At 44.2% G+C, this 13,073-nt stretch overlaps 1 protein-coding gene across 10 annotated transcripts in view; it reads left to right on the top strand.

The window, feature by feature from the left end:
* Nucleotides 1-13,073, top strand: part of MTCL1 (microtubule crosslinking factor 1) — a 113,372-nt gene that overhangs the window by 54,098 nt on the left and 46,201 nt on the right. For 6 of the 10 annotated variants that reach the window (XM_068932215.1, XM_068932213.1, XM_068932212.1 and 3 more), the window contains exons 4-6: nt 5,679-5,738; nt 7,915-7,989; nt 11,655-12,980. In XM_068932215.1, the coding sequence (XP_068788316.1) occupies nt 5,679-5,738; nt 7,915-7,989; nt 11,655-12,980 (1,461 nt within the window). The remainder of the gene's footprint in view (nt 1-5,678; nt 5,739-7,914; nt 7,990-11,654; nt 12,981-13,073) is intronic. The other 4 variants (XM_068932214.1, XM_068932210.1, XM_068932217.1 and 1 more) reach the window with 1 other exon arrangement.

Raw genomic sequence — 13,073 nt, 5'->3', positions numbered from 1 at the left:
TGAGCAGCCATTGTAATACACAAGTATCAGATGGTACCAAAAGAAAATTTCAGTGGGATACCTTGTCTTTAGATACACCTCAGGCCTTAGGAAGGGATATCCTACCATTAAAAAGAGGGAAAAGAATTGGGAAATGCTTCCTTTTCGCCAGGTAGGTGGGTGACAGAAGCAGGAAGTAATTTTCAGAAAGTTACAGTGCGATAGCCAAAAGCTACATATCCTTTTTCCCACCTAAGAAGCACATCTGGTTTGCGTTCTTCCAGTGGTGCATTTGTTAAAAGAGCTTATTCATTAGTGAGTTGAGAGCGACAAATCTCTGCACGAAAGGTTTTGTCTTTATTGAGCAGGCTGGGCAAGCCGGGGAAGAGGGCTCTAAAGGGGAATCTTGCACCCCACGAATGCTGGGATCTGGCAAGTAGAAAGCTGCAAAAAGTTTAGGGGGAAAACTGTCTGCAGTGGCTAGTGGAGCCAGATCTGTGCAGAGGGGGAGTTTGCTGGTTAAGGAGCAAGGAGATCCCCTGGTTTTGTCATATTCTGCCATGACCTTCCCACGCTGTCCTGCACAGTGCCAGAAAAACACTTCCTGTGACGTGCTCCTGAAGAGTGATTAGTGATGCAGTTAACGAACACTGATTTACATCACTTGGGGATAAATCCACCTTCTGACCATCTGTTACAAGTGAATCTGGTTTTCTTCTGATCCACTCTGGTGCCAAGCAGACCTACCTTCATTTAAATCACTGATGTGCCTTGGAGTAAAACTGGTATGAAAGAGTCAGTCTGTTGGAAAGATTTTTGAATCAGGCTTGTACTGTGAGGCAGAGACAGTGTTCCTCTGGATGTTTTGCTCATGGCTGAACATGAGGGTGCTTAACAACCAGCAAGACGTTAACTTTCCCTGTGAAATGCCCATGTGCAACTCTGAAACTGTTTGCTTTAGAGGTAGTAGTAATATGAAAGCAGGCTGTTTAAGCTGCTGGTGTATTTAGAGCAAGCGTTTTTGGTCACTCTTGCATTTTTAAGTAATGTCAGATCTCTCACAGGCAGTGCTGTCTAATGAATGCAAACCAAAAATGTGATAATCCATTTCCAAGCCATCAGTCGCAAGTCATCATTGCACAGGGAACGTTACTTATGCAGCTCATAAGCTATAGTGATGCTTGGGCATAATTCCTCACACACCACAGTAGCAGCAATTGCCTTCAGAGCTGGATTTTCTAAGCCAGCCTCTCTGCTCTTAAGTTGCGAACACTGTCACTGCAATGGCTGTCTCCTTGATTTCGCAGGTTCAGTTTGATGCACATACGATGTCAAGCCCACACCTGCCGGCAGATGCCAGACTGCACCCAAAATGACTTGCTCCTATTAGTAGCAGTGAATAAAAAGACAGGCTGGCAGCTATTAGGAGCTGGTTCTCTCCTCTTTTTTCCAAGTCCTTCTCTACTGGAGAAGGCAAAGATGCCTTCTTTGGGCATCTCTAGTCTCATCCTTGCCTCTTAGTATGAAAACTTGGGACATATTGTGTGTTCACATTTATAATTGCTCTTAATTCAGGCTTTATTTCAGTGTCTTCCTTGACATCTAATTCCGGTGTATTCTCTGCTACTTACTGTTCCCCACCTTGGTAATCTCATTCTCTCTTTCTGCTCTCATTCCTCACATTGCAAGACTCGTCTCGAGTTTGTTAAAAATGGATTTCACTGAAGGACACGCTTTATCTCTTCTTTTACTTGCTGAGCTCCTAGACAAAGTGAAAATCGTTGTGTCCCTTCCTGCCATTAGTACCGTGATCACTGCATCCAACAATCTTTTTGGAAGTTTAGCTGCTACAACGCCACACAGTTTCCTGACCCCGTGTATTAGCTCTTCTCCATAGCCAGGAGATGTGATCACAACCAAACTGTATTGAAACTGTGATGAAATAAATTCTCCATTGAGTAATCTCTTTCCTAAGAGACTGTTAACCAAAGGAATAATAAAAACTTGTTTAGCCATCTTTGAAAGACATTTTAGCCAACTCTGGTTGGTCTCCTGAGTACAAAAATGGTATAAAAATGTTCCTTCTAGCATAAATTGAAATTGGCTTCTGATGGCAATTTCCTGCATATCAGAGGGAAATGCTCCTATATTGTACCATTTTAAATGTGAACCTTCAGCCTAGTAGTGTATTCCACCTGCTTCTTTTTGCAGTCACACCCTCTGCCCTTAGACCTGGTAAAACATCAACTGTGTCAGTTAGTGTTTCGTACACGAGTGTAACCTAGACCCTGAGCGGTGAAATGGAGATCTTTCTCTCGCGTAGGGGAGGTCGCTGAGATCATGGGTCGTGTAGTCCCTCATTGTCATGCCTATATTTCTGGTCCTGCTCTGACGCTTGAGAGGTTTTGCTCTGTAGTCCATTGATATTTGGTCTATGGGCCACCCCCAGAGATCTTACATTCTTTCTCTTAGGCTGAGGACAGACTCAGCCTAGAAGCTCAATATCTGCATCCTGGCAATACTGAGCAATCTTCAGCCGAACGCTGGTCAGCAGGTTGTTCTCGTGCAAAGCAAACAGAACGGTATGAAAATGCTTAAAGCGAGGCCCTATCTTTGTGTTATGTTAAGAACTTGTTAGTCTGTATCTGTAAAATCCATTTTTTTCAGTGAGGAATGGAGCATGCAACTTCCAAAGCCAGATTGCTACCTGTTATTTTTCCAATCACCTGATCTATTTCTGTTACCTGACCTTTAACTTGTATTATTTCTTATGGCTGAGCAATGGCTTTATCACTTTCTGTGGCCTGCCAGAGCCCACGTGTTGATCTCACCTAGTTTCTCAAGTTGTATATTTCTAAATGTAATGTTTTGCCTACATAAGAGCAAAAGGTGGGTTAGGATTTGGCGCGAGGTTTTGCATTTCTGGCATGATTGGCGGTTTGTTACAGTAGTGCTTTGAGGGCCCTCACAGAAATTGGTAAACTCAGCCCTGACTCTGAGAGCTTGCAAATTAAATGCAGTAACCAGGCAATATCCTCTTGCTCAAGTTGTTGAAAGGCTGCAAGAGCTGGGCCTGTTCAGCCTGGAGAAGAGAAGACTGAGAGGCGATCTGATCAACGTGTACAAGTATCTGAAGGGAGGGTGTCAAGAGGATGAGGCCAGCCTCTTCTCCGTGGTGCCCAGTGACAGGACAAAAAGGCAACGGGCAGAAACTGAACCACAGGAAGTTCCATCTAAGCCTGAGGAAAAACTTCTTTCCTGGGAGGGTGACAGAGTGGTGGAACAGGTTGCCCAGAGAGGTGGTGGAGTCTCCTTCCCTGGAGATATTCAAAACCGACCTGGATGCGATCCTGGGCAATGTACTCTAGAGGACCCTGCTTGAGCAGGAAGGTGGGACGAGATGATCTCCAGAGGTCCCTTCCAACCTCAACCATTCTGTGATTCTGTGAAGTTACTCTTGCCTGAAGTCACACGGTGAAGTAGGGAGTATGAGGTCCAGGACGGTGTCCCGAAGCTCCTGAATTGCAGCGACCCGTCCTGCCCACTGGGACTTGATGCCACTCTGACTGGTGCCTGCTTTCAATCACATCTGTCCCCAGAATAATGCTGTGCTGAGGGAAAAAAAAAAGAAAACACAGTAGCTCTATATTTATCCTGGCTAAGCTTGTGCAACAGGTTTTCAGATGATGTTTTCAGTGTTTAAAATCTTTTCCATTAAACTGTTTCAGTACCCAGAAGAAAACATTTGCCTTACGAAGAAAAACACATTTCTCTTACTCAGCTTCATTAGTTATAGGAAATCACTGGATTAAAGTAGAGAGCAGATTAACAAAAATAAACTGTAGCACGTCTTGCGCATATGGTGCCGCATATGAATGGCTTTTAACTGCTTAACTGCGTGTGACAAAGAGCAGAAAGAGAGATTCGTCTTAGCGTGCCGCAATTATAATTTGCAGTAGCTCCATAGCTGAAATAAGCCTACCTTAATAGTCAGAAACCACAAAGCCGCGGAAAGCTTTCCTTGGATTTGTACGCCTTGCGTGTCCCCCGGCGTTCCCGTTGTGTTTTGCGACAGCTGGCGGCCAGGCGCGAGAGGGGACGTAGCTAATGAGCAGGGTGCCTCTCCCTCCTTTCCCTTCCTCCCTGCTGCAGCTCACCTTTTGTGGACCTTTGCCTGTACCGGCTTCTTCGAATTGGTCTCAGGAGGACCAGGTTACATCCTCCGTTAAAGAGCTGTGAACGGCAAGTAAGTCCCGTAAGCACATCGCGCAGCAGGGGCTTAGCACTGGTTACAGAGAGCAGGATTTCGCCCCGCGGAGACTGCGGCCGCCTCCGTCACGCCGACCGGAGGACAGCTGGTCTGTGGGCAAGCCACTAACGACCGCAAGGCTTGCCTCAGCTGGCAATCGGCCCTCGTGCCGCAAATATAAATACAGGTTGCCATAATATAATCACGCTGTAAACGGAAGAGGCCGCAGCGTCAGACTGATCGTTAGGGGGTGTCATCCGTCGGGCTTTGTCTGCCTTTATGGACTGAAAAATTAATAGGGCCTCCGGAGTTTGCTGAAGTCTGCCGTGTTTCTTGCTGGAGTGGTAAACACGCAAAATATTTTCTCTGAGCAAACGTGCTGCGAGCCACTGAAGGCCGTGGTAGACAGCGGTGGAATAAACCGCTGTGAAAGGCATCTGCGGCTGGCAGAAGGAAGAAACTGCAAGTTGAGGCAGAGCCCGATATTCGCTTCTCCTGTGTATAGAGAGCAGGCTCTAGGAGAGCTGAAGACTTTGGGGCATGACCAAAGCAAACAGCCCACTGCTAATTCAAATTACTCCATAGTTTCTAGCGTCCCCCTTTTTTGCCTAATGTCTGTTGTCCCCATATGATGTTTACACCCTTTAACCTACAAAGGTCAAATTTATGCCTCATCCAAATACATCCAGCTCACGCTGGTTTGAACTTGGCCCTCAAACGCAAGGCTGAGAGAGTTGGTGCAAAACCTAGTAAGCCTGCGGCTGTGCTTCACCTCCCGCTCCTAAGGAAAACAACAATCCTCTTTCGTTTGAGTGGTGAGAGGTTTCTGAAAGCTAAGCAGTGGTGATGACGTCACTTCTGTCTCAAATGCATGTCTTAAAAAACTGCTTGTAAAGTGATATAAAGATTTGCAAAGCTAACCTCATCACATTTACAAAATAAATTCAGAAATAAAGGGAGAATGTTTTTTTCACTGGGTCTTTATCTGGGCTCTTCAGTGTGTTTGCTAGCAAGGATTAAACTATAATGTTATGCACATGGCTTAAACATACTTGACCTTCCCTTTTTCTTTATTGCTTTTCTCCGAGGTTTCCCAAATGTTTTTCACATCCACAGTGAATAACATTCTTGGACTTCTGCCCTGGATTCATCAAACATAAGTCATTGCCCCGTTCAACAAGAAAGTTGAGGAGAATAAAAGAGATTTTTTGCCGCTGTGAACTTTTAACTAATTTCAATCTTTTTTAAGGGGGGAAGTTTTGTGCAGTGAAAAATTCACAGAAAAGGCGCAATATCCTCTCTTTTTTTTCAGTGATTAATACAAAAAATTAAATTGCCAGCTACGCTGGAGAATATCGTCCCTTTCTCCTCAATCAGTTTATAATGGTGATCTCAAACTTGCAGACTTTGCATTTAGCTTATCAATAGCACAACTTTGCTTTTATTTCAGAGTTCCCTGAAGAGAAGAGGCAGCAGAGAAATGCACAAAGAAAAAAAGGCATTTACCCAGGTATGGTTTTCAAGAACATGCAATTATGAGCAAAATCACATGATAAAATTCAAAATTTCTTTTTATGGATATTTATGGGACCGTCAGACACATTAACTAGAGTGCAAGTAGGCCTTACTCTACTGAGACCTTCCAGAGATAATGCAGAAGCAATTTAGGACACAAATTTGATCTCTAAACCATGCTGCTTCTCAGGTTTGTCGTATTTGTATCAGTAGATTAAGGCTGCAGGTTTTCTACAAGAAAAAATCACCTTGCCTCACAAAGTAATTGGATCATAGCTTAGGGACCAGCTAAATTTATATGTGGTGCCAAAGATTTTGTGCTAATGAACGTCTTGGCAGCAAATGCAGTTCTCCCATGGAAACAGCACCCGGTAACTTCTGGTGCCACAGCCCAGGGTTTTCTCCCTCCCGTGCAGTGAACAACACGTGGACATCAAATATCTGCCTCCCCTTGCACAGGTAGAGTCTAAGCTATCCACTTCACCTCCCTTCGGAGATTTTATCTCCCTGATTTTATTGAAATCCCATAGGCCGGACCATCACAGGAAAGCGGTCTGCCTGGTTTCCTCTGCTTTTTGTGCTGACAGTAGGGGCTGAAGCCTTTCCCAGCATCCATACCATTACTGTTTATAGACAGAGAGCCAGGGATAGGGTTTCGCTTTGTGGTGAAGGGAGCCAAGAGTAACATCATATCTTCATTAAAGCAAGGTTGAACCTCCTCTCCTCCAGCCTAATGCCAAGACTTACAGGTTTCCTCTGAGCTGATGGACTCTTAAAATCAATTGATTTGTGATAATAACCATAAGTCATTAGAACATGCTGCACTTAGTATGATCCCTGTGTGCAGCTGAAAGGGCGAGCGGGCAGGCAGAGGCTTGCTGCGGTGACGCCTGCGAGCTGTGTCCTGCTTACCTGGGATGCAGGCAGAGCCAGCGGCCCTGCGGAGTGGGCCCGCGTGCAGCATCGTCAGCCTTTAAAAAGGGGCGCTCTGCTTTCCTTGTGCCTTGCCTGGTACAGAGACTTATTTAAATCATCAGTTAGGTCAGAGACTTTGTTTTTCTATGGTCTTGGAAATACATTTATGAACTATATATACATGCACACATGCAAATTATAAATGAACATACATGAAGGCAGGATGTGTGCGCTGGGGTCTGTGGGCGGCACTGTCTTTCCCATTCTGGGAAACGCAGACAACTGCAGAGAGGATGAATTCCTTGGGCTTGCTTTCTCCTGCCAAATCCAGACATTAAAAGCAGCCATAGTTTGCCTTGGGAAGCCTTAAAAATGACTTAAGAAAATTAACCGAGTAGCTCAGAGCTGAGCCCTGGCACAGCTCTGCACCATGCGCAACAGGAGAAAGCGATCCCACAAACCACCCAGGGTAAAAAAGCATTTACACTGTAACTCAGACAAACGAAGGATTTGTGTTTGTAAATGAAAACCATTGAAGGGCAGCACTGGGCAGCTCTTGAATTTTCTTCAAAAATTCCTTAGGATAGGAAAGATTGAGAAACAACGTTATATATCAACATGTCCTAGCTGGTAGGTGTAGGTGCTGGCCAAGTCCCAGCTACGGGACATTGCCCAGAGCTTGTCCCCACAGCAGGGTGTTGGTTCAGAGCAAGGAGCTGATTGGGACCAGGGCGCCCCGTAGCAGGTGCCCAGCGTGGTCAAACAACCGCTGGGTTCTGGGTCACAAAGCGATGAGGACAGACTTAGCCAAGGATGTTCAAAATGCTGCTCTTTGGGACAGCCACCCTGAAGTGATTTAAATTCCTCAGCCGCGATGCCTAAAGCTGGATGCTAAATAACTTTGTAAATGAGGGCTTGACTTATTCAAGCCCACAGGATAAAACCTTTCCTCCTTTTTTTGTTTTTTTTTCTATCCCCATAAATGTTTTGTGAATGAAAGGTAACCACTAATTTAGATTCTAACAGTAAATCTGTGTCATCTGCATACGTCCAAATATTCCAAGAATATGGCAAGAGCAGTGTTTTTATTTACTGGGAGCTCATCATGAAAATTAGCTGGAACATCACATCCATTGCAGGGCACACTGAGTAAATACGTGTAAAATTGGTTGTGTTGAAAGTAATGTAAAAACAGAATTCTTAGTAGTGTCTATCCAGCTCTAGTATTATTGAAGAAAAAAGTTTTTATTCAGCAGAGTTGCAAAGTGGAGCTTCCTGGAAAATGCCAGGCACGAGGCAAAACACAGAGAAAAGTGGTTCTCCAGCGCAAGGTAGGAGTACTGGCATCCGCCAGGTGCTTGGGTGCTGGTGATACTGCTCCGTTGTCAGACTTGCAACCCCCAAACGCTTACCCATCTTCTGCCTGGCAGTACCCTCAAGCAGGTGGTGGTAGAGGAGATGGTGTTGGTCTCTATCTATCTTTGTGTCTTCTTGCCAGAAGAGAAATATCATCTTTGGGAGTTTTTGATCAGCTCCTCATTCTCATCACATCATTTACATTGCATAATTAATTAAGTTACCCTTTCATTTCTTTATGTCTACAGTCTACATTTGCCTGAATTAGACTGTAGGCTCTTTAGGGAGGGCACTATTTTTTTTCTTTTTGCCTTTTTTCCATTAACATCCCTCTGAAGTGCTATGCAGAGCTGTGGTGCTATGGCATGCAAATACTCAGTATCAGTAATCATTAATTCCCATTTACCCTTAACGATCTCTTAAAGTCCATGACTAGCACCATTAAGGATAGAACATTTTTGCGCTATCGTTAGTTTTTCTCTTTCTGTATAGTCTGCCAATACATACACCTTTCAGGAAAGTGTCCCTGTACTGGATGTGAAATGCAATCGGGCTGTGCCAGAGCGCAGCTTTGGGCCCTTAGATCCCAGCCTCTTCTCCCTCCAGAGTGATGCAAAGACTGTATCCTCCATCTTTTTTTTTTCTTCCCTTTCTATTTGTGGTTTAACTAATAATGAATTATTTTCAGTTTCTGTGATTTTTCCCTTTCCTTAGTTTTCCTGATATTTTTAAGCCTCTACTGTCTATGTAGATGTCTTACTCTCTTGTTGTTTCTACTTGATTTCATCTGATCAAGAAAACACTGATATTTCTTGTACACAAAGTTTCAGAGGGATATATGCATGAAGGTTGGAGTCCTGCCCATCTGGCATGCTTAAGTGTTGCTGATAAATCTCTCCTGGCCATTCTTTTCCTTTGGAAAAGCTGTCAAGGGAATGGGCTTTTCAGTAGCCACGGTTCTCTGACAGAGAAGCAGGGAAGATCTCTAGCTTTCTCACCTTTCCAAAATAGAATCCGTATTGAGTAGGCGAGATTAACATTTGTCAGCTCTGTTGTTTTGTAAGAGGCTTGTGTTCGTTTAATGAAAAAAAATCTGATTTGTTTCAGCTTTTGAAAAAAGAAAAAAAAACTTACAAATGTGATCCTTTTTTTTTCCCCACAAAAACTAGCAAAAAAATGGTGCCATTATAAGAATAGTTAACTGCGCTGTTCTCCTGCTGTAATAACACCCTGACTGCCCAGAAGCACTGAGTTTGTATTATGCAGCGATGCTGGACAAAAGCATTCGGGGCCTGAGGCCGACTCCACTGAAGCCCTGCAGTTCTCTTCGAAAGCTGCCACGTGTGTTGCGTTGTCTTGAGTGTGCCCTAGTGACTGTTACCTCTATTGCTTGAAATCCAGCCGGCGTCAGGCCGGGAGCCTCCCGTGAGCAGTGGGGAGGAGGAGACCCCTGATGCTCACAGCCAAGGAGGAGGTGTGCGAGCAGGCTGTCCTTTGCAATGTGTGTGGGAATGCAACTGCCTGCAAAAAATAAGGTGCAAAAAATAAGGTGCAGTGACCCTGATTGGCGGGCTCTTGTAGCCAAAGGCAGACAACAAACACAATGAAGACTACTGGATTACAAAGACAGAATAAGGAAAATGTAAGATGCCACATTTTTTTTCTCCGAGCTGTTAGCAGATAAATAAAGGAACTGGAGTAATTGTCCCACCTGCGAGTTCTGATTTTCAGCACTGATCTAGGTTTAACTTCCTGGTATTCCGTGCATTTCCTTAAGAGTGAAACCTACAACAGTGGGGATAAACTAAGTCTTGATGATAGGAAAAACGGAGGTAGTGTATTGTGCAGCCCTGACCAAAGACGATGATTTAATCTTACAGCCTTATCCAGCCAAAGCAGCTGACCTTCAGAGTGACTTCAGTGGGAGCTGCATCCAGTTTTGCCAGGTTTTAATCAGCCAACTTAATTTACAGTTAATAAAGAGAAAAGCAACTTGCAAATGTATTTGCCTTCACAGTGTGAAAGGGGGGTGTGTGTATGTGAGAAAGAGATGGGGGGAAAAAGCCCATCTTATCAGGACTCTGACTGTTAGTGGGTTACGTGTATCTGGATTGTAGTTACAAAACTCGGATTACTGTTGCCAGAAACAGGAAGACCACAGTTTTAGTTACTCAGTTGATTGCAGTTGTGTTTGACTCAGGTACTCCTGGTTACCACTGAGATGACTGACAACCACCTATTAGCATATAGTTTCGTTACTGTTTACCTATTTCATGTTATTTTCATAAACAGATAACTTTTTTACTATTTAGTATTTTAAAGCCACAACCTGCTCCAAGCAAAATCAGTAGCAAAGCTGACTGAGTTCAGAAATATTCAACCAATTAATTCTCTGTCTGTTTAGGTATTATTAACTGAAATTAAGACATAATTGCTATATATTTAAATAGGATAGGGGGAGATTAATCTAGAGATAATATAAAAGACACCATTAGCAATGTTTAAGGATGTGTACTTTAGAAATTAAATCATTTCCTCAGACTGCTGAGCTTTAATTAGTTTTGTAAATCTTTTATTTTTAATACCCTGATCCGGGCAAACAATTAAAATCAGTCATGTTTTCTCCTGGATTTGGTTGCTGTTACTAGGAACTGTAACAAAATGGTGCTTGTGGAAGATAATGGTGCTACAGAGACTGAAATGAAGTTTCCATAGATAATTGCACATATGTCCACATGGCCTCACAACAATGATGAAATCTGCTGTCTCAAGAGATCATCTTTCAAAGACTGCCTTCCATTATACCGCTAATGCTGATAAATGTGTCTCTTACGAGGCCAAGTGCCTGTATCTCCATGACAATTCATGAAAGTGATTCATGCAAAGAAATTGTTCATCAGCTTAGAATTTACTTAACCTTGTCTCTTATGTCAGCACAATGCACACTGGAGTTTTCATTTCTGTGAGATGCAGTATTTCAGAGTTGCCAACAGCAAAAAAAAAAAAAAATCAAACTCTCTCAGTTAATAGGCTGGTGCTTATTGAAAAATTCAGATTTTCACATAGGATGGATTTGGATGTAACCGTAGTTTAAAGAATTTGTTTTCACCAGTCTCCCTTCTAAACAGTTGTCCTTTCCAGAATGAGAGATCATGTTCTTTTCCATCCAAATGATACCAGCAGCAGTAACAACAGCAGTGCTTCCTATCCCAATAGAAAGCGAGCTAGGCACTTTATCAAAAGTATCATTAAAAATAAATGAAAAAGAAAATGCAAACAAATCATGGCACCCTTTCATTTGAGTCATATGTATTTTCCCCAAAATTTGCTCAGTATCTGCGAAGAATAAAAGCCTTTGTGCTGGCACTCTTGCGCTCTTCCATCACTGAGCACTTGTACTGGCACACTGATTTCTTTTTTTTTTTTTAACTCTGATCAAGCTGCTTTGCCAACTTAACCAGGACCAAGCCATGAAATGTGTCACCTGAGTACTTGCACAGCTCTGTCTCTGTATTGTCTGCATAACAACAGATACAGCTCAGAGAGTGGGGAAGCAAAAATTTGAGAATGTTAACAGCTGACCATGCTTTTATTATAATGTAACTGTTTTTTGTTGTTGTGGGGGGATTATTCTTGGCAGGAGGACAGTGCTGACTTGAAGTGCCAGCTGCAATTTGCCAAAGAGGAAGCAGCGCTGATGCGTAAGAAGATGGCCAAACTGGGGAGAGAAAAGGATGAACTGGAACAGGAACTCCAGAAATATAAGTCCATCTATGGTGATGTGGACAGTCCCCTCCCAACTGGGGAGGCCGGGGGCCCGCCTAGCACCAGGGAGGCTGAGCTGAAGCTTCGCTTGAAACTGGTGGAAGAAGAAGCCAACATACTGGGCAGAAAAATAGTGGAACTGGAGGTGGAGAACAGGGGCATTAAAGCTGAGATGGAGGACATGAGGTGCCAGTATGAAAAGGAGTGTCTTAGCCGGGACCACATTTCAAGCATTCCTACCTCGCCGTACGGCGACTCTGTGGAGTCGGCCACAGAACTGCGCCGTCACTTGCAGTTTGTGGAAGAAGAGGCAGAACTGTTGAGGCGGTCGATCTCGGAAATTGAGGATCATAATAAACAGCTAACGAACGAGCTGAGCAAATTCAAGTTTGAGCCAGGTCAGGAGCCCGGCTGGCTGGATGACACAGCTTCAAAGTGTGGCGGGCCCCTGCAAGAAGAGCTGAAATCAGCCAGGTTGCAAATCAATGAGCTGAGTGGGAAGGTGATGAAACTCCAGTATGAGAACAGGGTCTTGATGTCCAACGTGCAGCGTTACGACCTTGCCTCTCACCTGGGCCTGCGCACTTCCAGCCCCAGAGACAGCGATGCTGACAGCGATGCTGGGAAGAAAGAAAGCGACAGCGAAGAGGGTCGCCCTCCTCAGCCGAAGAGAGAGGGACCGATCGGGGGCGAAAGTGACTCAGAAGAAGTTTATGAGAAGACGTCGGGTTTCGGGAGTGGAAAACCGTCCGAAGTCAGTGACCTGTGCTCCACCGAGCTCTTGAGAGTGAAAGAGGACACGGAGTCTTTAGTTAATATCAAACGCGAGGCAGAGCGGCTTGAAAGGACCGTGGACCGCCTTATCACTGATACAGACAGTTTGATTTATGATGCAAAGGTGCATATAACTGGCAGCCCATCCACAGAGCAGGATTTCAAAAGCAATGAGGAAAGAGGAGAAGATAAACATGAACCGGAGCTCCTGGACACCATCAACTCCAGGATGAAAGCTTTCCGCAAGGAGCTGCAGACCTTCCTGGAGAAGGTTGATCACGTTGGGGAGGGCCTTAAGGAGCAGATGGAGGACCTCTCTCCTCTTCCCCATCTCACAGAGTCTTCCAGTTTTCTATCCACAATGACGTCCATGTCTCGAGACTCTCCCATTGGTAATCTGGGAAAGGAGTTAATCACAGACTTCCAGGTAAGTCAGCCCTTCGTTTGCCTTCTTGCTGTTTATCGTTTCTCTTTCTTGCTGGCATTGCTACTTACTGTAGAGCTATTTTTCTTCACAACT

The sequence above is a fragment of the Struthio camelus genome, chromosome 2 (genome assembly GCF_040807025.1).
Source record: "Struthio camelus isolate bStrCam1 chromosome 2, bStrCam1.hap1, whole genome shotgun sequence".
Lineage (NCBI taxonomy): Eukaryota > Metazoa > Chordata > Aves > Struthioniformes > Struthionidae > Struthio > Struthio camelus.
This window is presented reverse-complemented; position numbering and strand designations above follow the sequence as displayed.